The sequence below is a fragment of the Chelonoidis abingdonii genome, chromosome 1, assembly GCF_003597395.2.
Source record: "Chelonoidis abingdonii isolate Lonesome George chromosome 1, CheloAbing_2.0, whole genome shotgun sequence".
Classification (NCBI taxonomy): Eukaryota; Metazoa; Chordata; order Testudines; family Testudinidae; genus Chelonoidis; species Chelonoidis abingdonii.
The window spans coordinates 219,865,174-219,889,110 of NC_133769.1; the positions used below are offsets into that span (position 1 = coordinate 219,865,174).

Sequence of the window (23,937 nt, forward strand, 5' to 3'; positions counted from 1 at the left end):
CTGACTTTGTATGAAGTAGGGTGCCGGATAAAGGATGCATCATACATGGGATAAAATTAGGATACTTACATGATTTGTTTCAAGATTTAACTGAAGCTGCAAACACTGTGATTAGTGGTAATGGGAAAAATCACTGACTTGCTGTTTGAGTTTGTAGCTAAATGACCACTCTTACCAAGATATCTAAATAGTTCCCTGTTCAGAGGGAATTTACTTTTTCCCCCTGAAAACATTTAGCCCATCTCAAGTGGTCAATCTCTAAAAAATATGAAGACTATTTGTGGGCTAGAACGTTGCACACACACAGACTCCTAAATTTGTAAGGCTGTCATTGACTGTTGTGTAACCCAGTGGTGAATACGTATTACAGTTTCCTCTCTTTGCTGACCCACAGAGGATCTGAGATTTTACAACTACATGTTGGCTCTGTAGCTTAAGCTGTAGCAGCTCATATATTTAGCTCTCAGGGTTCCCTAGTTCAATATGTGGTGTGTTGGCCAAACAGCTGTCATAAATGCTTACAGGTGGAGTGATTTGAAAACATAATTACCTCTTGTTTAGGGAGCTGCTTATTTTAAAGACAAAAGTATTTCTTTCTTTTTTTTTCTATTGCCTATCTTCCTGGTAATGTGAGCTCAGTTACTTTAGATGAGGAAATGTAACAAGTAAATTAGGGTTTTATACAATGAAACTTCCCTGAGTTAGAGAGCTTGCAATACGTTAAGTATTTTATCATAATGAATTTATTTGATATTCTCTTTAATAGCAGTATCATCATAATGACTGTATTTAGTACTGATGGAGAGGAATATTTACTTGCATAGAAGTTTCATTTTAATTTGATATTAGGTAAATACACCATTAAAATAAACTGCTTCTGTGCACTCCTTTCAGATATCTAAACAACAAGATAACTTTATTTGAACATGGAGACCTTAATTCTGTCTACATATTTTTTCATGTACTGTAGTCCATAGGGTGTTTTCCAGGGGCAGATAGCTTACCTACATATGTTTTCACCAACAATAAATAAATCTTTTTCTATGTGGCTGTCCCACTCAATCTTCAGTAGCCAGGTCTACTTTACTACTGTTTACCGCTCTCCTGCTCATTGCTAAAATTAAACAGGGCTGGTGGGAAGTATGAAACATACATGGGACCAGATTCTGATTGCCTTCCTCATGTTGAATATCACCTTATTCTGCAAGTACTTCTAGTGAAGTTAATGTGACAATTTGTGCAGTAAGGTAGTGTTTTAAAGAGAGTAAGCAAAAGTGACACATGGGGGGGACATGGGGAGAAGGCTGTCACATTTCTTCCCTCCCCCCCCAGCCCTCATTTGCGACTTGGCTTGTCGGAAGCAAGCTCATACTGACTGAGCATGCTCAGTGACATTGCTGAAGCTGGCTGCCCTCACTCTGTCCTGTCCTGTCCTGTCCTGTACCCTGTCCCCATCCCCTGGCAGGCACGGGTCATCTCTAAGAGTAGAATCTGACTTAACACTGAACATTTTCATAAACATACATCTGGCTGACAGAAAATTTCCAGCACTGGAGGAATAAGGAGATATCTCAACCCTGCATTATTTTTTTCCGGTAATAGATAAAAAAATACTTGAACTAGAAATTTTTATTCTTTTATCTAAGAATGCGACCTCTGAGCCACCTTAGAGTGAATAACAACGTTTGAAAAAAATTTACATTGGTATAATTAAGTAACATTATAGATGAAGGTACATACGGTTTCTCCATTGTTCAAGTTCTTAAATGTGCCCACTGCTAGGGTTGCCAGTTTTTTGACCAGAACGCCCAGTCGAAAAGGGACTTTGGTGGCTCTGGTCGGCACTGCCATTAAAAGTCTGGTTGGTGGCACAGTGGGGGCACGGGGCTAAAGCAGGCTCCCTGCCTGCCCTAGCTCCACTCCAGAGCCCACACCCCCAGCCCAGAACCCAACCCCCTGCCCCAGCCCGGAGCTCTCTCCTGCACCCCAAACCCCTCATCCCCCTCATCCTCAACCCCATCCCAGAGCCCATACCGGCAGACCTCACCCCCTGCCCCAGCCCCAGCCCAATGAAAGAGAGTGAGAGTGGGGGAGAACAAGTGATGGAGGGAGGGGGGTGGAGCAAGCAAGGATGGGGCCTTGAAGAAGGGGTGGTGAAAGGGCATGGCCTGGGGGAGGGGTTGGGGAAGGAGTGTTCGGTTTTGTATGATTAGAAAGTTGACAACCCTGTCCAGTGCCATAGTGCCTGAACTTCACTATTAACTCTTGAGGGTTCAGCAGAAAACAAAATTCTGATCCAGAATTCAAATGCAAGTATGTGGGGTAAGAAAGGAATTGCTTTTTAATAATTTTATCTTAAAATATAGTAATATTATATTGATGCTCTGACTCTTCTTTCTAGCATTTGGATCTTATATATTTTTAGTACAAACATTTTGTAATTTGTATTTAAAATGAGACAGTTTGGGAGATTAGTGTTTGTGGTAAGAAGGTGGTGGTAACTTCAGAAAGGTACAGGTTGATTGTCCAGAGTGTACAATGAAATATGGGAGTAGGCAGTGCAGTGGATTTAGGGGTTGGGGTGCTGGCCCTATCTGTCAACATTTTTACTGGGCAAGACACAGTGAGTATCAATTTCTTTCCTGGGCTGCAGGGTGAGAGATTGCTGGAAAAAAAAAATCATGCTTACGAGAGAATGCAAAAAGTACAGGAGCAGTTATAGCCCTTTCTGTTTTTTCTTAGTTTCTTCCAATGATTTTTGCCCTTCAGCTTTCTTTTCTTGTCTTTTTCTTTTCCCTTCATCTTCCTTTTTAGTCTTTTTTTACTTCTATCAGTTTGGTTCCTCATTTTTTTTATCCTCCGTATTCCCCTGCTTTCCTATCATCTTCTTTCTCCTCCTTTTGTTTCTCTAGTTATGCCTTTCCCTATTCCTCTCACATTCTTTCTCCCCCTTCTTCCATCCTTAGGTATGTTAAAGCCTTTGCTTCTTTTAAAACATTCTGACTGTAGTTGCTACTGGTCTAACGGTGGTTCTGCTTTATGGACTCTTCCATAGGCTCTTCCATAGGCAGCACTGTTTTTAACAGGAAGCCCTGCTTTCTGAAGTGTCAATTCAGCAAAGCAGACTAATGAACTGACATCAGCAAAGAAGAAACTGCAGTGAGGATATTTTAAAATCAGCAGAGTCTTTTGAAGGTAGAAGTGAATGGGAAAGAAGACAAGACATTTGCAAGAAGCCCCACTTTGCCATAAATAAAATTAAAGACATTGCTTGCAAAAACAGGATGACAGCACTGTTTACCATGCAACTTAAATCTTCAAAGGGACCCTTGTTTGACTCCTCATCAAACTTTACCCTTTCAGATACAGTATTTTATGATAACGACCATCCTCAGGCCACGTTCTCAAAAATGAATGATATAAAATAATCGCATCTGTCTTTATAGTCTTAAAAACTGTGCATTTATTTTTGCTTCATATTCTGATGAGGTTTTTTTTCGCTCTCCTGTGCCATTTTCATCTTTCAGTAACTACATTATAATTTATGTTTAGGAAGGTCTTTACAATAGAAAAATGTGTGATACATATGTTCTTATTTATTTCTTTGGCAGAAGACTCGTAAATCAGCAATGAAACTAAGATTTCAGAGGGTTTATGTTAAGAAAGCCTTCACCTATTTAAGATTATTACATGAAGTACTTGAGTGGCTGGTAGGGAGCTGACACCCAGCTACCACAAGAAAGATTTCCTCTCGCTGGAGGCAGGGGTTAAGAAGGTGATTCACAGTTCTGGGTACCCCGAGAACTGTCACCATGTCCCAGAAACATTTTTGGAGAGTTAAGTCCTTTGTTTTCCCACTGAACTGTTACCACATGGATAGTGGCCATGAAAGTTTCCTGTGCGCCTGTCTATGCTTAAGATGCTACAGTGACACAGATGCGCCACTGTAGCATTCAGTGTGGATACTATCTGTGCCCATTGCTGTAGTTAATCCACCTCTCTGAGAGGCATCGACATAGTGCTGTCTATACAGGAACTTAGGTCAGCTTAGCAGTGCTGCTCAGGGATATGAATTTTTCACACCTCTGACCGTCGTAGTTCAACTGACCTAATTTTCTAGAGTAGACCAGGCTTCAGGCTGTCACACTGCTTTGCCTCATTCCTGTTCTAGAGGCTCCACCACTAGGAGACATCCAGAGTCTTGATTTGGTCCCAGGAGAGAGAAAAAACTTTTAGCCCTTCTGAAGATTGCGCACACAAACCCTCCTCATGGGTTCTTATCGTCCTAGTGGGCTGTGTAGCTATCAGTTGGACAGAAAGGAGCAGTATATGCTTATGCTCGCTGGCTCCCATACGCTCAAGTAGGGAGGGTTTATAAGCCCTCCCCCCAGCCTGGGGCACCATTCTTTGCTGGGAAAAAAAGACCCCCTTTCCCTTCTTTGGGATTAGAATGGAGTTGGGTTTCAGGGCCTTGCTGTCGGCATCATGCTAGTTGCCCTTTAGGGACTGGGAAGGAATCTTTCCCACATTACCTGATTGGTTGGGACAGGATGTTTTTTTTTCACCTTTCATTCAGCAGCCCAGGGGGAGGGTGAGTAGGTTAGGTTGTAAAATTCACAATGTCCCAACTTGATAGGTGCCGACAGGAGGTCTGGTTCCCTGATAAACTGGAATTGGTAGCAGAGTTAGGGGAAGGCATCTTCTAAAGAACATGGGGTATGGCAGTAAGGCTCCTAATATCTGATACAGTGAGGAGACAATGCCCTCAAGAGAGACATTCTTAATGTTGGAAGCAGGAGTGCTGCAATGAAGACCAGAGAGAGCAGTTCAGGAAGGGGAAACAAGAGTATATATAACTTTGGTCCAAAAGAAGATTTGCTAACATGTCAGTTTTTTGCTACAAGAGACTATGAATATTCAGCATTTTAAATTGAAATAGAGTAGAACCCCTTTTTACAAACTAATTGGGGATTAAGGAGTTCGTACAATAAAAAGTTCATTAAATTGAACACCTCAACATTATTTTAGGTATTGTGCTTAGGTTGCAGTATGGTGCATTGCATCACTTTCCTCTTGTCCTTCAAACCACAGCAAAGCAATTTCCAGTGTGTTGAAGGCACTGGAATGTGAAGAGATGTTGACTTGTTCTTCATCAACATCACTGTCATTATGTGGGTTGGGTTTTTTTCTTTGTCCTTTTCTTTTGTTTCCCCTCCTGCCAGGAACAATGGTTCATGTAACCAATATCATCAAATCAGGGTTCTACTATACACTGTTTTGTACATGGACTCTACTATTTTGTAGAGTTTGGGTGCCCCATAAAAAAAAACAACAAAAAAACAAAGAGAGAGTGCAAAATAAGTTCCTTCTTTCAGTTGGTGTTTATTTTAGCAGTAAAAAGTTTAACATCTCCATTTTACAGTTGCATGCTTATAAATTCCGAGTTATAGAAGGAAAAGTCAGTCTTGTTCCATTGATAAATAAAGATACAAAACTAATTTCTTTTTACTGATAAAAATTACATTCCCTAACAACATACATGGCTCTAATTGTCCCTTTTTCAAATCTGGTTTAATGGTTGTGCAGTGTGGAAGTTTAAGTTGCATTTCAAGATTATTACTGGTAATGATGAATTAAGATAAACAAATAGAATACTTGGATTCTAGTAATGAAAGAGATATAGGAAATTAATCTGAGTGCCTTTAGTGAAGAATAGAAAACTGCCCATCAGTAGTGTTTGGTTGTATTTTCAGTAGTTCTGCAGTTCACAGTATGTAGACAGAAGTGAGATAAGTAAGGATTTCATCAGGAGTGTATTTTTTCTAAGAAATGTAGGATAGTTGATTATCAAGCCTCTCATGACTAGGAGTGGATCTATTCCAGAGAGGGATTTGGAAAAGTACTTCAGATGTATAAATAAGCAGTCTCCTTGTTTCTGTCAATGTACCTTTTCACTACTTTTATTGACAGTTAATAGGAAACCAAAATACTTTGCTTTCACATTTTACAACATTTTGTACACTATTAGCTATGGTACATATCTGTGGGGACGAAATTGAATTTGCTCAAAAGGATTTCCCACTAATTGATCTGTAGAACATTATAACATTCTCTAGTAGGCTAGAACATTCCAAAAATAAAAAAAGAGGCAGATTCTGAGCTGAAAAGGTGCTTGTTACAAAAACATAAGTTTCCTTTCTGTCTTATTGCCTTTTCGATGTATGCATTTGGGATTCAGAGTAGAGAAAAACTTTCCCACAGAGCCTTTCTACCAGACCTGTAGTTGGTAAAGCATTTTCGATCCATGGTTGAATAAAATGATATGACTCTTAATTTTTGACATTTTAAATATATATATTTTTTACAGGAACTCCATGATGGCATCGGACGACAGCAAACTGTTATCAGAACATTAAATATAACTGGCGAAGAAATTATTGAGCAGTCGTTAACAACAGATGCTAATGTACTAAGGGAAAAGCTGGGTAGCCTGAATTTTCGGTGGGAGGAAGTCTGCAGGCAGCTGGCAGAGAGAAGAAAGAGGTAGGTTATGAACATGGATATTCTGAAATCGTTTCTGGTTATTTCAGATTTTCTTTTAACAATAATATTGCAAGGAACTCATTGGACTATTCCTTAAATATTCATACTTAACTATCCATAATTAAACACAACGTCCTTGTTTACTTGTCCAATTCTTTGTTTCTACTCAGTCTTCTTCACCCCATCCCACCCCACATAAACAAATGTCCTCATACTTCCCACAGCTAATGTTTAAAAACCACCAAAAATATGATGTTATTTTTAGAAAAGCTGAACAATAGAATGATGTTTTTCCATAGGTAATTAACACCTGAGCTCACATTTTAACAAGCATTTTAAAGTAACTTTTTACCTGACAGTGTGTCATTAAAATTATATATTAAAAAAGGTTTCTGTAACTGTGGGACTAATGACATTTTAGGGAATCATTTTAACAATATTATTTACTTTTCACCATGTATGATATCTGTTTACTTTTGGCATTTCGCTCAGCTTCGATAAAGAGAATGGATTAGTCAGTTTAACTGTCATTATAGGGAGCGTACAGTCAGTTTTTCATTCTCCTGCACTAACATGATGCTGCAGTATTTGAGTTACAAATATTACAGGGAGACTGTTTTTCCTTTTACAAGAAAGGATTTCCTTTGAATTTAAAAAAAAAATCTCAAACGTTTCTATTGATATTGGGTTTTATAAAAGCTTGTTTTTTTCTAAACTTAAATGTAGGAGCAAAAATAACCTACCAGTGCTTATTTCAAATACAGTAGGTTTGTTGCCAATCTTCATTCATGTGTTATTTTTCAGAAATGAGTATCTCATGAATAAGGTACAATGGTGAGTGCGATACCTAGGAGGAAGACCAATAGGCTGCAACAGTTTGTTCACCTCTTAAATGTCTCGTCGTTACCCTAAGGACTACCCTTTTTCAGTTTAGAATTGTGGAGCAGGAGGAACTGTAAAGATGTTCACATCCAAAAGGGAGTGAGGTGGGAAACCTGAAAGGTTATTGTTGACTTTAATTATCATTAAACTCTCCCTTGGAATTCATTAAAAGATGAGAACGCCAAGAGTAAGCTGCTGCAATTGGATGGCTTTAAATGGTTCTTTCCGTTGTGTTTCCAGGTGTTGATGCTAATGTTTGTTGTTATACCAGGGAGAGCTTGGCCTTTATTTATCACACTAAAACCTATTCTTTTGCACCACTGAAACCCAGCTGTATTTCTAAGCCCTTGCCTCTTATGTAAGTGCAAACACTAAGGAAACAATAATGTCATGTTAATAGCTCTGTATGCTGCTGCTGCAGCACGTAAAAGGAGATTTGGGGTTTAGCTTTGACCAAGAATGTGCATTCTGTCCCAGTTCTGGTCAGTGGCAATACAGCACTTGCATCTCCGTCTTTTTTATTTCATAGCTACAAATGTATATCTGAATGCCACTTTGGCTTCAGTCTCTTTCTGTGATACACTGAATTATTGAATTTCCTTGCACATTCTCTTCAGTAAAGACTAATAGGATCAACAGTCTGCTACCTGAAAATAACACAGTCCTATTCCCTAAATGAGCTACATTGCATTAATGAGAAAAAGCAGTAGTACACTTATTCCAGGTTTTTCTAGCTAACCAGTTGGGTAATTTTAAGTACAAAAATTCCCAGTGAACTAAACAGGAAAAAAGGCATTGAAGTATAGTGAGAAAAGAGAGTACTGTCTCAAACTGGTAGGAATTCTTGTCCGTCAGTGTAATGTCATCAGTGACTGTCACAGTTGCAGGGCTAGCTGGACTTTTGTCCCCTTTTTGGTCTTTCTGAGTGCATCCAGCTCAGGTCTTGGGCTCCCTGCCCTTACCTGTCCCTGGCTAGGACCCTGCTCTAAAACTGGGACCTGGATCAATCTACCCTGTGTATATCTACCAGTTACCATCCTGTGAGTCTGACTAGGTTTTGAGCACCTGCATTTCCTCTCTTCAGGGATAAGTGACCAGGGATAAATTGACCAACAGCCTCTTAAAGCAAAATATCTCTGTTCAGCAGTGAGAACAAAGCATTAGATGAAAAAAAACTAAACCAAACCATACCAAACCAAACCAACAACAGGATCACATGTCTATCTTACCTAAAGTACTATATCCCAGGCTCCTTCAGGCACCCCTGCCGGTTCCTGTGTTTTGGATATGACTATACTGCAGATGTGAGGAGTAATTCCCAGCTTGGGTAGACATACATGCTGTAGTTTTTCTCAAACTAGTGCACTCAAAATAGCAATCTGGCTGCAGCAGTACTGGCTTAGACTACCAATGTGAGTATGTATTTAGGATCTCAGATAGGCTGTATTTTGGTAGCTAGCCATGCTGCTATTTTTCACAGGGTGGCTTGAGCATAGCTAGTGTGTATGTGCATTACACCTCCCAGCTGCAGTGTAGACATACCCTTTGGGTGTGTCTCAGTCTGCACCCTCAAGACAGTCTTTTCAAACCCTGTAAGTGTTCTTTATTCTCCAGGAGTTTTCCCCATGTGCTGTTGGGTTTTGGTCCTTCCTGGTCAAACCTTTTTTGTATGCTGGCTTGAGGAACAAGAGAGTCATTAGAGCTAATTGTTCAGGCATTGTCCCTTAACCATCCTAAAGTGGAAGCTGATTTCAGACCATCTTCAGCCACCTCCTCCTTTCTGCCTGATCCATCCCAGACAGTCCTCCATTGAGAAGCATTTAAACCAAAATATGCATACAGAAAACACTATTGCAATGTCAGGCCAATGCACAATGTTATCAAATATGGAAGAGCACCTACATGTTTGTCATGATGACATAATAATGTGTATATTCTGCAATTTCACTTCAGTTCTCAGACTATAAAGTATCCTTCATTTAAAACAAAACAAAAAACCACCTTGTATAATTACTTAGACATAGTATAAACTAAGGCCTGATCTACACCTAAAAGTTAGGTCAACATAGCTGAAGTGTTCAGGGGTGTGAAAAATTCACATTCCTGAGCATTATAGTTAAGCCGACCACATCCCCAATATAGACACAACTAGGTCTATGGAAGAATTCTTCCATCAGCCTAGCTACCGCTGCTTGGGGAGATGTGACAGATATGGCATTTTCCTTTAATATCTTTGGGAGATCTTACTGTATTCATGTTGTGTATTGTTGTGGGTCTGGGATTGTATGTAATTCCATGTGGGAGGGTAACTGGGGGCGATTAATAAAATTTACTCAGGTTGTAACTGTCATAGTATAATTCCTCAGTCTGAACCTTAGAGTTCAAATATGAGGTACTAGCATAAATTCCTCTAAGCTTATTTACCAGCTTAGATTTGATAGCGCTGCCACCAGCCAAAAATTCCAGTGTTTGGCTTACTCTGGTCTCCCCAAAACCTTCCCTGGGGGACCCCAAGACTCAGATGCCCTGAGTCTTACCACAAAGGGAAATACCCCCCCTCCCCTTGTCTTCTCTTTACTTCCTCCCCAGGCTTCCCCTCCGTGGGTTATCCTGGAAGATTACTGTACTTAAACTCCTTGAATTACAAAACAGAGAGGGCAATTTACCTTCCCCCCTCCTTCTTTTTCCCCCTCCCAGTCTTTCCCTGAGAGAGACCGTAATCCTGGCACAGGGATTTCTATCCCCTAGAGCCTCACTTAGAAAAGAAAATCCAACAGGTTTTAAAAAGAAAAGCTTTATATAAAAAGAAAGAAAAGACATAAAAATGGTCTCTGTATCAAGGTAACAATATACAGGGTCAATTGCTTAAAAGAAAAATATGAATAAACAGCCTTATTCAAAAAGAAATACAATTTAAACATCCCAGCAACTACACACATGTAAATACAAAAAAACAATAAAAGCCTATTGTTTTTCTACCTTTGTACTCACAACTTGGAAACTGAAGATTAGAAGCTTGAAGATAGAAAGATCCCTCTCATAGCCGAGAGACAGACAAAAGACACAGACACAAACATTCCCTCCCTGAGCTTTGAAAAATCCGGTTTCCTGATTGGTCCTCTGGTCAGGTGTTTGGTTCCCTTTGTTAACCCTTTACAGGTAAAAGAAACATTAACCCTTAGCTATCTGTTTATGACAGTAACACCTCCAGAGAGGGGGTGGGGGCTGCATATACTGGGTCCAGCTGGATTCTGTAAAGAACCAAGAGACAAAGAAAGGACTTTGGTATAAATAGCCTGAGTTTAAACTAACTCAGAGCCTTCGTTCTAATCCAGCAAATGGATAGGACCTTCTGTCCAAGGGGAAGGACCCAATCCTTAGGGAAGGGTTGGAAGGACTGTTACCAGCCAGCGCCTTTGTGGAAAAGAGGGAAGGGAGTGATCTGTGGTAAGCTTATTAGCATGTGTATAAGTTTTTTATTATTGTCTTTAATATGTTGTCTCTGTAATGTTTCCACCTTAAGAATAAATGTGCTTTCATAGAAAGAGTTGTGTGGTAACTTAAAACTGTGAATAATTACCCTGTTCATAGCTTTCAAAGACAAAGCAAAGCTGAGACACTGGCCTGCTTAGACAGCTGGACTTTTCCATGGAATTCACAGTGTAGGCAGGACACTTGCTGGCTGGAAATACCCCAGTCAGGAGGGAGAGAGATGAAGGTATCTGCCTAAGATCGGAGGCAATGGGGGAGCCGGAAGCTTATGAGTTGGTACCCTTGCCGGGCCATGAAGAGGGAATATGGCTGCAGTTGCCCTGAACTGTGACAACCTAAAGTGTTGTCTTTCTGTCACTATTGGAGGCAACTACATTATAGCACCACAGCAGGATAGCTGCAGCACAGTAGCTGTGCCACTGTAGTGCCCATAGTGTAGACATGACCTAAGAACATCTGTGTGTATTAAAACATAGCAATGTTTATTATTCAGTGTTGTAAAAATTTCATTTTCAAAAAATAGAAAGACCCAAAACCTCAACAACAAGCAAAAAATTGCACCCCAACTCCATATTTTTTTTTGTTGTTTTTCGGAATATCTGTCTCTCTAAGAAATATGAACATAATTGAAAGTTTATTTAATATTCAAATTTTTGTCTTCAAAGTAAAGCGTCTTAACAGTCAAAAGGATGATGAAAACATTGAGATTTTTGTTAAGCCTGTATTAACCACTCTGTGGTTGGATCAAAAAAAGCAATATACTGTGCTTAGTAGATTGCGGATTCAGTTACATTCTTATTGGTTAAAGAACTGCAAACCTTTTTGTTTCAGAGAGAGTGTGTGCCTTTTTAATGTTTGTGGCACACCTATACTTATACAGTGAATCAGAGAGTACATGTGTTATACTTAATTTCAGAATCAGTCTTATAGTTGGATGATTTGGAAAAGGAGGATTGATGACCCAGCATCACTGAGCGTACTTGATGGAAAATGGAATGTCTAGCTGTTTCAAAAGTAATCTGTTTATATTTTTAATTGCTAGATTTTGACATTAAAAAAAAACCAAAAAAAAACTACCACTGATGACAAAAAAATTGTTCTGTTGAGCTGAAGAACATTTCTTCTTATTTTAATTTCAAATGATTTGCACTTGTAACAAGCTTGAACCTACCTGGTATCTATTTTGAGCTCAAGTTAGTTTGAAATAACTATGCAAAGAATAGCACAGCAGGTAGGTCTATTTAGGAGGGTGCTTTTGAATATCTGAAGTGTTTGGTTTTCCTGAGGTATACAAACAAAAGCTTTTATGCTCTAACTCTAAAATGGTATGATTATTGTAAATTAACTGTTTTATTTTTCATATTTTTATACTTAACTTTCATTATAGTATTGCTTTAGCTACAATAAAAGACTACCTCTGATTAGTCTTTTACCTGAGCTCTCAATATATTGAAACCTGTTATTAACTTCTCTTTAAAAATCAAAAGTCAGCTCATAGATGAAGATGTTGCAGTACAGCTAAATTACTGATTTTTGAAAGATATTTCTTTTACCTTCCAGAACAAAATGATGTATACATATTTAATTTTATTTTCTTTGTTTATGAATGTCGGGCAAATGCGCAGAGATAAGTATGCACAGATTTCTTAAAGTAATTAATTAGAAAAGGAGTCACACTGATTTCAATTTGAAATGCATATGCATGTGGTACTGTAGCTAAACTTGCCATTGTTTACTGGTCATGATTGGCTTCTCCAGGCTCTGTGTGATATTTTGTAGTTTAATTATTTTGTTTAAAGGTTCTTACACAAATGAATGAGACATTATATTTGCATATTGTTTAGAAAAAGAGAGGGAGGATCTCTCAGTAAATATTTCCCCTAAACTTTCATATTACTGTTTTGATTGTTCATCAGATTCTCAATACAATTTCACCAAATATCTAAAAAAAAACAAACAAACAGGTGTCAAGTAATCTAATGTCCTCTTTCTTTCCTCCCAGAAATCCCTGTAGCAGCAAATGCTAGATATTTAATAAACAGTTGGTTTAGAAAATAAAGAGCGAACACCAGAATAGTGTTGGGAGTGCAAAGATAGTGATGAGTCACCAGCACAAGTCCAAAGCTGCTATTCTCCTCTGGCTACATATTTTCGCAAAAATGTTCATGAACACTCTCCTCTGTGTGCAGGTAGAACCTTTAAGCACTTGCTGTGATTCACAATGAATTTACATCTCATCGTGATACTGATACCAAATTCGTGGATGATGAGGAAAGTAGGAGATGTAATATATTTTTATTTTTAACAAAGCATTTGATACTGTTTCTCAAAACAGTAACTGACAAATAAATAGACATGTCATTGGAAAAGAATACAAACGTATACAAAAAAACTAGCAAAAAGACAATGATGTCAGGACAATGACAGGTTTCAGAGTAGCAGCCATGTTAGTCTGTATCTCCAAAAAGAACAAGAGTACTTGTGGCACCTTAGAGACTAACAAATTTGTTTGAGCAGAAGCTTTCATGGGCTACAGCCCACTTCATCGGATGCATGCAGGGGAAAATACAGTAGGAAGATATAGATATAGATATACACAGAGAACATGAAACAATGGGTGTTACGGTACACACTATAAGGAGAGTGATCAGTTAAGGTGAGCTATTAGCAGGAGAGAAAAAGAACTCTTTATAATGGTAATGAAAATGGCCCATTTCCAGCAATTGACAAGAAGATGTGAGAAACTGTAGGGCTAGGGGTGGGAATAAGCATGGGGAAATAGTTTTACTTTGTGTAATGGCCCATCCACTCCCAGTCTTTATTCAAGCCTAATTTAATGGTGTCCAATTTGCAAATTAATTCCAATTCAGCAGTCTTTCACTGAAATCTGTTTTTGAAGTTTTTTTTAATTGTAATATTGCGACTTTTAGGTCTGTAATTGAGTGGCCAGGGAGATTGAAGTGTTCTCTGCCTGGTTTTTCAATGTTCTAATTCTCATCTAACATCTGATTTGTGTCCATTTATTCTTTTATGTAGAGACTGTCCGGTTTGGCCAATGTACATGGCAGAGGGGCATTGCTGGCACATGGTGGCATATATCATACTGGTAGATGTGCAGGTGAATGAGCCTGTGATAGTGTGGCTGATGTGATTAGGTCCTATGATGGTATCCCCTGAATATATATGTGGACAGAGTTGGCAACGGGCTTTGTTGCAAGGATAGGTTCCTGAGTTAGTGTTTTTGTTGTGTGATATGTGGTTGATGGTGAGTATTTGATTCAGGTTTGGAGGCTGTCTGTAAGCAAGGACTGGCCTGTCTCCCAAGATCTGTGAGAGTGAGGGATCATCTTTCATAATAGGTTGTAGATCTTTGATGCGCTGGAGAGGTTTTAGTTGGGGGCTGAAGGTGATGGCTAGTGGCGTTCTGTTATTTTTTTTTGTTGGGCCTGTCCTGTATTAGGTGAGTTCTGGGGTACTCTTCTGGCTCTGTCATCTGTTTCTTCACTTCAGCAGGTGGTATTGTAGTTTTAAGAATGCTTGATAGAGATCTGTAGGTGTTTGTCTCTGTCTGAGGGATTGGAGCAAATGCGGTTGTATCTTAGAGCTTGGCTGTAGACAATGGATCATGTGGTGTGGTCTGGATGAAAGCTGGAGGCATGTAGGTAAGTATAGCGGTCAGTAGGTTTCCTGTATAGGGTGGTGTTTATGTGACCATCGCTTATTAGCACTGTAGTGTCCAGGAAGTGGATCTCTTGTGTGGACTGGTCCAGGCTGAGGTTGATGGTGGGATGGAAATTGTTGAAATCATGGTGGAATTCCTCAAGGGCTTCTTTTCCATGGGTCCAGATGATGATGAAGATGTCATCAATGTAGCACAAGTAGAGTAAGGGGGTTAGGGGACGAGAGCTGAGGAAGCATTGTTCTAAGTCAGCCATAAAAATGTTGGCATACTGTGGGCCATGTGGGTACCCATAGCAGTGCGCTGACTTGAAGGTATACATTGTCCCAAATGTGAAATAGTTGTGGGTGAGGACAAAGTCACAAAGTTTCAGCCACCAGGTTTGCTGTGACATTATCGGGGATACTGTTCCTGATGGCTTGTAGTCCATCTTTGTGTGGAATGTTGGTGTAGAGGACTTCTACATCCATAGTGGCCAGGATGGTGTTTTCAGGAAGATCACTAATGGACTGTAGTTTCCTCAGGAAGTCAGTGGTGTCTCAAAGATATCTGGGAGTGCTGGTAGTGTAGGGCCTGAGGAGAGAGTCTACATAGCCAAATAATCCTGCTGTCAGGGTGCCAGTGCCTGAGATGATGGGGCGTCCAGGATTTCCAGGTTTATGGATCTTGGGTAGCAGATAGAATACCCGTGGTCAGGGTTCTAGCAGTGTGTCTGTGCGGATTTGCTCTTGTACTTTTTCAGGGAGTTTCTTGAGTAAATGGTGTAGTTTCTTCTGGTAACCCTCAGTGGGATCAGAGGGTAATGGCATGTAGAATGTGGTGTTGGAGAGCTGCCTAGCAGCCTCTTGTTCATATTCCGACCTATTCATGACGACAACAGCACCTCCTTTGTCAGCCTTTTTCATTGTGATGTCAGAGTTGTTTCTGAGGCTCTGGATGGCATTCTGTTCTGTATAGCTGAGGTTATGGGGCAAGTAATGCTGTTTTTCCACAATTTCAGCCCATGCACGTCGGTGGAAGTGCTCTATGTAGAAGTCCAGTCTGTTGTTTTGACCTTCAGGAGGAGTCTACCCAGAATCCTTCCATTTGTAGTGTTGATAGGAAGTTTTCTGTGGGTTAGTATGTTGTTCAGAGGTTTTTTGGAAATATTCCTTGAGTCGGATATGTCAAAAATAGGATTCTAGGTCACAGCAGAACTGTATTTTGTTCGTGGGGGTGGAGGGGCAGAAAGATAGGCCCTGAGATAGGACAGATTCTTCTGCTGAGCTACAAGTATAGCTAGATAGATTAACTATATTGCTGGGTGGGTTAAAGGAACCACTGTTGTGGCCCCTTTTGGCATGTAGTAGTTTAGATAGTTTAGTGTCCTTTTTCTTTTGTAGAGAAACAAAGTATGTGTTGTAAATGGCTTGTCTAGTTTTTGTAAAGTCCAACCACGAGGCAATTTGTGTGGAAGGTAGTTTTTTTATGAGAGTGTCCAGTTTTGAGAGCTCATTCGTAATCTTTTCCTGTTTGCTGTATAGGATGTTGTTCAGGTGGTTCCATCATTTCTTTGAGAGTGTATGGCACAATCTGTCAGCATAGTCTGTGTGGTATGTTGATTGTAATGGATTTTTTACTTTCAGCCCTTTTAGTATGATGTCCATCTGTTTGCATTTGGAAAGGAAGATGATGTCTGTCTATAGCTGTGCGAGTTTTTTCATGAAGTTGATGGATTTCCACTCTATATGGCTAAATTCAGTGCTTTGCATAATGACAGATTTCAGAGTAGCAGCCATGTTAGTCTGTATCTGCAAAAAGAACAGGAGTACTTGTGGCACCCTAGAGACTAACAGTGTAGGGAAGGTACATAGAATGGTACCACTAGAGATTGGATTTGATCCAGTTTTAATTTCTTTATTCATAAGACTAGAGAGAGAGCACATGAATTATATTTGCCTATGATTTTAAAGTGGGTAAATGTTTCAAATCCACGTCAATCGGTGAAATAATACCAAGAGCCATATGTCATTTAAAAACATGAAGAGAAAGAAACAAAATGAGATAAACCCAGAAATGGGTAAAGTTGTAGAAGACAAAAGGATGAGAGCTTTTGACAAGAAGCAAGGCTTTTCAATATTATATGGCTACAGATAGGGTCAGAATAATTTCGAACTACATCTGCAGTGTGGTCATTTTGTAATTACAGGGTAATACTCCCTTCTTATACATCTTGGGATATGCATTCATTTCCGGGCACGAGTTTACTAGAAACATATTGCCAAATTGAGGGAGGTTAAGAGAAGAGCAATAAAAATGATGAAGTCTCGAGGAATTTTCTTTTATGAGGAAAACTGTATACACGTTGGTTAAGCTATGATTGATAGCACAGGGCAGTTGGGAAGAAATGTGATTCATAGACTCTAGGACTGGAAGGAACCTCGAGAGGTCATCGAGTGCAGTCCCCTGCCCTCATGGCAGGACCAAATACTGTCTAGACCATCCCTGATAGACATTTATCTAACCTACTCTTAAATATCTCCAGAGATGGAGATTCCACAACCTCCCTAGGCAATTTATTCCAGTGTTTAACTACCCTGACAGTTAGGAACTTTTTCCTAATGTCCAACCTAAATCTCCCTTGCTGCAGTTTAAGCCCATTGCTTCTTGTTCTATCATTAGAGGCTAAGGTGAACAAGTTTTCTCCCTCCTCCTGATGACACCCTTTTAGATACCTGAAAACTGCTATCATGTCCCCTCTCAGTCTTCTCTTTTCCAAACTAAATAAACCCAATTCTTTCAGCCTTCCTTCATAGGTCATGTTCTCAAGACCTTTAATCATTCTTGTTGCTCTTCTCTGGACCCTCTCCAATTTCTCCACATCTTTCTTGAAATGCAGTGCCCAGAACTGGACACAATACTCCAGTTGAGGCCTAACCAGCGCATGCAGTGATGCAGTGTACAAATATACAGTGTACAAACCAAGAAAGTAGAGAGATTTTTAGCTAAAATAGGGCAAAGTTAGGACAAATTTATGCTCAGTAGCAGGGAAAATGTTCCTAACAGAAATGATTAGGCTAAGGAAGTTTCCCAGTGTAAATGGTGGTAGTACCATCACTACAGACTAGATTGGATAAAGCATTTGAGAATTTATTATTGTGAATTATCCTTCCTTGGCAGAGAGATCGATGCCAAAAACACTTGGGTGCTGTAAAATCCTGGTTGGTGACTCAGTAACACTCAACACTTTTCCATTTGAATTGGCTCCAAACTAGTGTCTCTGAATGATCCTACATGATGCTATACAGCTGGAAGTATTGTTACAGGTGCCATTTAGAATCCAGGTCTTCGTCGCTAGGGATAATTAAAAATCCCAAGAAACTTCAAAAACCCCCAAACAAAACAAAATCAAGAGTAGAAGTGTTACCTCCAATGTTCTGGCCAACTTCCAACTCAGGTAATTGCATTCTACCTACCTAATAATCCCTTTGCAGTTTCTGGGTGTGAAAATCTGTGCATCTCTATTATAGTTTGGTTGTTGTCTTTCATCATCCAAAGTGGCTTCATTTCAACGGTGAATGAAATAAGCAATCTGTTATCTGTAAAGCGCTTTAGAGACCTTGGGAACTAAGGTGGTCTATAAGTGTAAGATAATATTAATATAGAATTACATGCGCTTGGTTCTGTGCATGGTTCTGTCACCCTAAAAGTAATTGCTATAATATAACTTGTTCTTTAGTTTAGAAGTCACAAACATCCATAGAGTTATAACTTCCTGTATATGATTAGCTGTTCCAGTTAACATAAGGAATGTTTTATGATAGAATTAATGTTTTAGCAGACAAAAGAGAAATTTTGAGAAGTGTTGAGCACGTGCAACTCCCAACTAATTAAATAGATTACTACATACTGTCCCTAAGTAACATAAATGAAAAGAGCTTGTGGAATCTAATTATTTTTTATTTGGATTCTGAAAACTGTGTGTGTATGTATTATGCATAATGTAAATATTAATTAGAACATTCTTGAAAAACTGATTATGCTGGAAGTATTACATATTGTCCGTACAGATACTAAAATTGAATCTTTTGATACAGATTAAAAATAGAGCAGTCATTGACAATGTGGAATCAGAAAGTAAAAACGTTTCCTTCAGCTTTGTGCTTTGGAAAAGTTTTAAACATTAAATAAAAAGGATATAGCAGACTCCAAAAAAGGTAACGAGGGGAAAAATCATGCCAACTGTTGCCTCTGCTAAGAGGTATGACATCTCTTAGATATTTTGAAGACACTCTCAAGTGCAATAATTTTACTCTCAAGAGGTTTGAATTTTTCCATAGCAGAATATACATATTTTATCAAAGCATGGTGGATGGTTAAAATGGCAGCACAGTTCAAGAGAGGTGTTTGTCTCGTGACTTTCACTACACCTGCTCTGCATCCACTGGGACTCCCCCACATTAAGGGAATTCCAGGATACAACCAAATTCCACTCCTTAGTGCCACCTGACAGGAACACTGCTGTGAATTCTGGTCCTATCTGTTTTCTTCCTCTTCCATTCAACAAACTAATTGGTTTACTCCACTATCCATGACCACACACCATTTGCTTCATTTTGTGTATTTTCCCCTCCCCCTTGATACTACTTTTATCTCCCCAATGTTCTTTTCTCCTTCACACCAGTTTGGCAGTAGTCTAGTGTGTGTTTAACTCCTAGTTAGTTATTTCAGAGTAATTTGTTGATAAGTTTAAAACAACCAACCAACAAACAAAAGTTGGCACCTGTGCCCAGTAAATATTTGTGTGCATATGTGTAGATTTTGTATATATAACTCAGAGTATATATGAAACCAAATAGACCTATTTCCATATTAGAATTCAGTATCAGGGATGAAAAGCACAGAAATTACTGCTCTAGAATTAGACAGAAAAGGTGGATTGCCTTTTACTAGACCAATTTCTGTTGGTGAGAGAGACAAAATAATATCCTAGGACCAACACCGCTACGACACAGCATGCTCTAGAATTCTTATTTAGTGGAAAAGCCAAACATTCAAGTTAAAATATATTTAATTTAAAAAATTTTTTCATGCTCCCAGTCTCCTAGTGAATGCTGCTGATGTTGATCTATTATTGGAAATAAATTTTGTGGACTAGATATATGTTGCATGTTTAAATTGTGGGAAATGAGTCAAAATTTAGTTTCCTAGTGTCCACATCAACCACAAAGTTCACTGAACTGGTGATTTTTAATATCTTATTCTAAGATAGTATTTTTCATCTTTAAAGAACTCCCCAAAAATTAAAAATCACAGGATTCCTGTGAAGTAAGTTAATACTATGCTCAGACAAAGAAACTGAGACAGAGAGGGAAGGGAAATGACTTCCCCATATATATGAATAAAGATGGAGACAGAGCCTTCAGTGTTTCTGTCATTCTATTTCTATGCTCAGACCACATCTTTCCCTAAAGGGTTGAATAAACACAGACATTTTACTCTCTCACACCTACAGCTAATCAGTTTAGGTCAGGACAGAGGCATATTGGAGAGGTGGTATGAGAGGAACTTTGCATTGCTATTCTCTATGTTCTGTAGCTAAATGCAGGATTTCCATCTCTCACTTTATCATCCTGGCAAATTTCCTGAACATTACATTTATTGTCATTTTTATTAATATTTTTGTTAACTTTCACACTGACCGTTTTTTTTTCTTTGACATTGGAATCAGACATTTGTGACATTATTAGAGTCATTTATTTTGGATCCTCTTTGTTTAATATATTTGACAGCTAGGTGTCAACGAAGATATTTCACATGCGGAGCCTCAGATATCACAAATTAAAATGGGATTGCTATTCAAGTTTAAATGTTATTCAACATTTGCCAGTTGCAACATCAAAAAACAATCCCCATTGGTTCCAATATTGCAAAACTAACTTCTGCTTAGTAGAGCGGCAACATTTGGAAGAGCAGGGCTACGGCAGGTCAGTACTGAACTGCGCTGAAAGATCTGTGTAAGGTTCGGAGAACATGCAAAAGCACCCACGAGTGCTACAATGTGTTTGGCCCTCATCAGAAATAACACTTCTTTTGATAGTGTTCTGCAGTGCCAACTCCAAGTTCACTTGCGGTTTATTGCTCCAAGATTTAATTTTGGCCTCTGGAGTCTCAAAAATTCCAGTTGTCTACAAGCATATTTCTGTCCCTAAGGCGCATGCCACTGACTGGCACTGAATTTCTGTTTTCCAAAAAAAGAAAAACAAAGGGGGAAAAAAACCCACAAAAAGACCCTTTCTATAAAGTCTAAAATCCTAGATCAAATACTATAGCCTAGAACATTGCATCTCGTTTACAACTTTACTTGTATTGCTCCCACCCACACACCTTTTTTTTTTGTCCCTGCAGTTATTTGATATCATGCTTTCATGCTCCAGATAGTAAGTCTTGCCTATTATTTACTTAACAAGTTGCTACATCTGGCAGCCGTCCTTTTCTTCTCTCTCTTCCTCCAGAGACAGAGTGTGTCACCTCTGTGAGGCGACTAGTTGCCATTGGCCTAAAGCCGAGGGACATGAATTAATTTAAAACTGTTGATATTTGATTACATTGGTGATCAAATAATTTACTCTTCCTAATAAATTGCAAAAGTAAAAAAGTGAGACAAGGTTAAAAGTTACAGCCATCTAATATTTTCATTTTGTAAATAGCTACAGAATCTTTGTTTCAGTGCAATCTAATTAAATGCTGTTCGGTAAAACACAACAGTAAATGTTTTGGCTTCAAGGCAAAGCCTAATGTGAGAAATGAAAATTTTACTAATTGAGATTTTTTTTCATTATGAAGTATCTTTTTTTTTGTGTGCTAGATGGCTGTGATAATTTCACCTGTTTCCTTACAAATGGTTTTGCTCTATTCAGCACTTACAGCAAATAGCAATCATAACACAAAACTACCATTTGAAGGAAAGTAATGCACTTTATGGTTGCAGTATTCCCCTCTAGAAACAGTATTTCCAGGCGATATTTGATACAGAATATTGTACCAGAAGAAAGTCCATGTTGAGGTCAGTCTGGGACTGATCCAAAGCCCAAGGAGATCAGTAGAAGTCCTCCTGTTTACTTGGGTGAGCTTGGGAAAGGAGTCAGAATTGCTCGGTGAGGCAAACTAGGGCTTAATTCTGCGGTCAAATATATATTTTCAACTTGTAGCAATGGTACTGAGCACTTTGTTTTTATCTGAGTTCAGAATTGGCCCTGTATGGTTTAGTGTGAGTGGATACTATGAAAATCTCTCTCTAATCAGTTTACAGAGATGTAAAGCATGGTTGTCTATACTGGGCAAAACTATGCTTCCATCCGTAATAGAGAGATGCTAGAAGGACAGGAGGGTATGAGGAACCCTATCTTTCCCTTACATGCCTGTTTGTGGGAGGCATAACTGGACACCCAAAGAAGTTGAGAGTGCCTCTGATGCTGCTAGGATCAGTGCTAGTGTCCTAATGATGAGGTGGCTGGATGCTTCATACCTAGAGATCTTTTTTGTTCTGTGATACAATGTGACAATGTTCCATGGCAACTATCCTTAAATTCCATTGGCAATGTTAATTTATTCTTTTGTTTCCTTCCTAGCCTCCAGCTCCCAATCAAAGTCTCACAACTCTGGCTCATAATTGAAAATACTCATTTGATGTACATTTTGTCAATAATTATTTTCAAGGATTTTATTTTTCACTGTGCTTTCCAGGGGGGCCAGCTTTACTCCATGGCCTTGTCTCCTGAGCTGTTACCCAGGAAGCCTAGCTCAAAACCTCCTTCCCCAACACCATCTGCACTAGGGAAAGTGGGGTGCTTCTAGCTAGCTTCAACAATGCATCTCCCGGGCTCCTCAGGCAATTTGTGCTGCTTTATTCTTTAGGAAACACAGCTTATTAGCTGATCTGTGGCTGCAAACTAGACTTCAGTTCAGAGCCCCCAGAACCTGCTACTTGTTGCCATAGAACAGTACAGAGAGCATTCTCTGTAGTCCAATTATCTCCCTCTTGTGTGCAAAGCTGGAGAGCAAGAAGTAGCTGAAGATAATTCTTGTAGATCCGAAAGACACAAAAAGAAAATGTTGGGCAGCAGGCTGTAGTGAAATAGCAAATTAATGGCAAAAATGCTGAATACCATAGCATCTTGGAAAAACATCAAATTCCATGGCCATGGACAGAGGCAGATTAAGATTTCCTGGGGCCCTGGGCCAGAGCAACTAAGACTTGAATTCATTGGCTGTGCAGTTGCAAAATAGACAGGGCCCTGCTTCAGTGTCTGGAAAGCATAATGCTTCCTGGATATTTGGGAAAGTAGTCTGTAAAGCCCCCTTCTGTGATACAGATGTATGAAAGGTGTATCATAGAAGATTAGAGTTGGAAGAGACCTCAGAGGTCATCTAGTCCAACCCCCTGCTGAAAGCAGGACCAACCCAAACTAAATCATTCCAGCCAGAGCTCTGTCAAGCCAGGCCTTAAAAACCTCTAAGGCTGGCGATTCCACCACCTCCTTAGATAACCCATTCCAGTGCTTCACCACCCTCCTAGTGAAATAGTTTTGCCTAATGTCCAACCTAGACCTCCCCCACTATAACTTGAGACCATTGCTCATTGTTCTATCATCTGCAACCACTGAGAACAGCCAAGCTCCATCCTCTTTGGAACACCCCTTCAGGTAGTTGAAGACTGCTATCAAATCCCCCCTCACTCTTCTCTTCTGCAGACTAAATAAGCCCAGTTCCCTCAGCCACTCCTCATAAGTCACATGCCCCAGCCCCCTGATCATTTTTGTTGCCCTCCGTTGGATTCTCTCCAATTTGTCCACATGCTTTCTGTAGTGGGGGACCCAAAACTGGAGGCAGTACTCCAGATGTGGCCTCACCAGTACCGAATAGAAGGGAATAATCACTTCCCTCGATCTGCTGGCAAAGCCCCTATTAATGCAGCCCAATATGCCATTAGCCCTCTTGGCGACAAGGGCACAGTGTTGACTCATATCCATCTTCTCATCCACTGTAATCCTGAGGTCCTTTTCTGCAGAGCTGCTGCTTAGCCAGTCACTCCCCAGCCTGTAGCAGTGCATGGGTTTCTTCCATCCTAAGTGCAGGATCTTGAACTTGTCCTTGCTGAACCTCATCAGATTTCTTTTGGCCCATGTCACAGAGTCCCCGGGTGATGCTCTGGAACTGCTCCCCAAAAAGCAAGTCAGGACTTTGGGGAGCCTCCTCTCCCTCAGAGCAGACTGTCTTCAGGGCAAGAAGCTCACGCGGCTTCACCTTCCTGGGTCTGATCTTGGAGCATTCAGCATACGCTCCTCCGTGCACTTCCCACA

At 39.6% G+C, this 23,937-nt stretch overlaps 1 protein-coding gene across 9 annotated transcripts in view; it reads left to right on the top strand.

Moving 5' to 3' along the window:
• LOC116825693 (dystrophin) overlaps nucleotides 1–23,937 on the top strand; it is a 1,328,444-nt gene that overhangs the window by 597,819 nt on the left and 706,688 nt on the right. For all 9 annotated transcript variants that reach the window (XM_075059803.1, XM_075059815.1, XM_075059808.1 and 6 more), the window contains one exon: nucleotides 6,368–6,543. In XM_075059803.1, coding sequence (XP_074915904.1) covers nucleotides 6,368–6,543 — 176 coding nt within the window. The remainder of the gene's footprint in view (nucleotides 1–6,367; nucleotides 6,544–23,937) is intronic.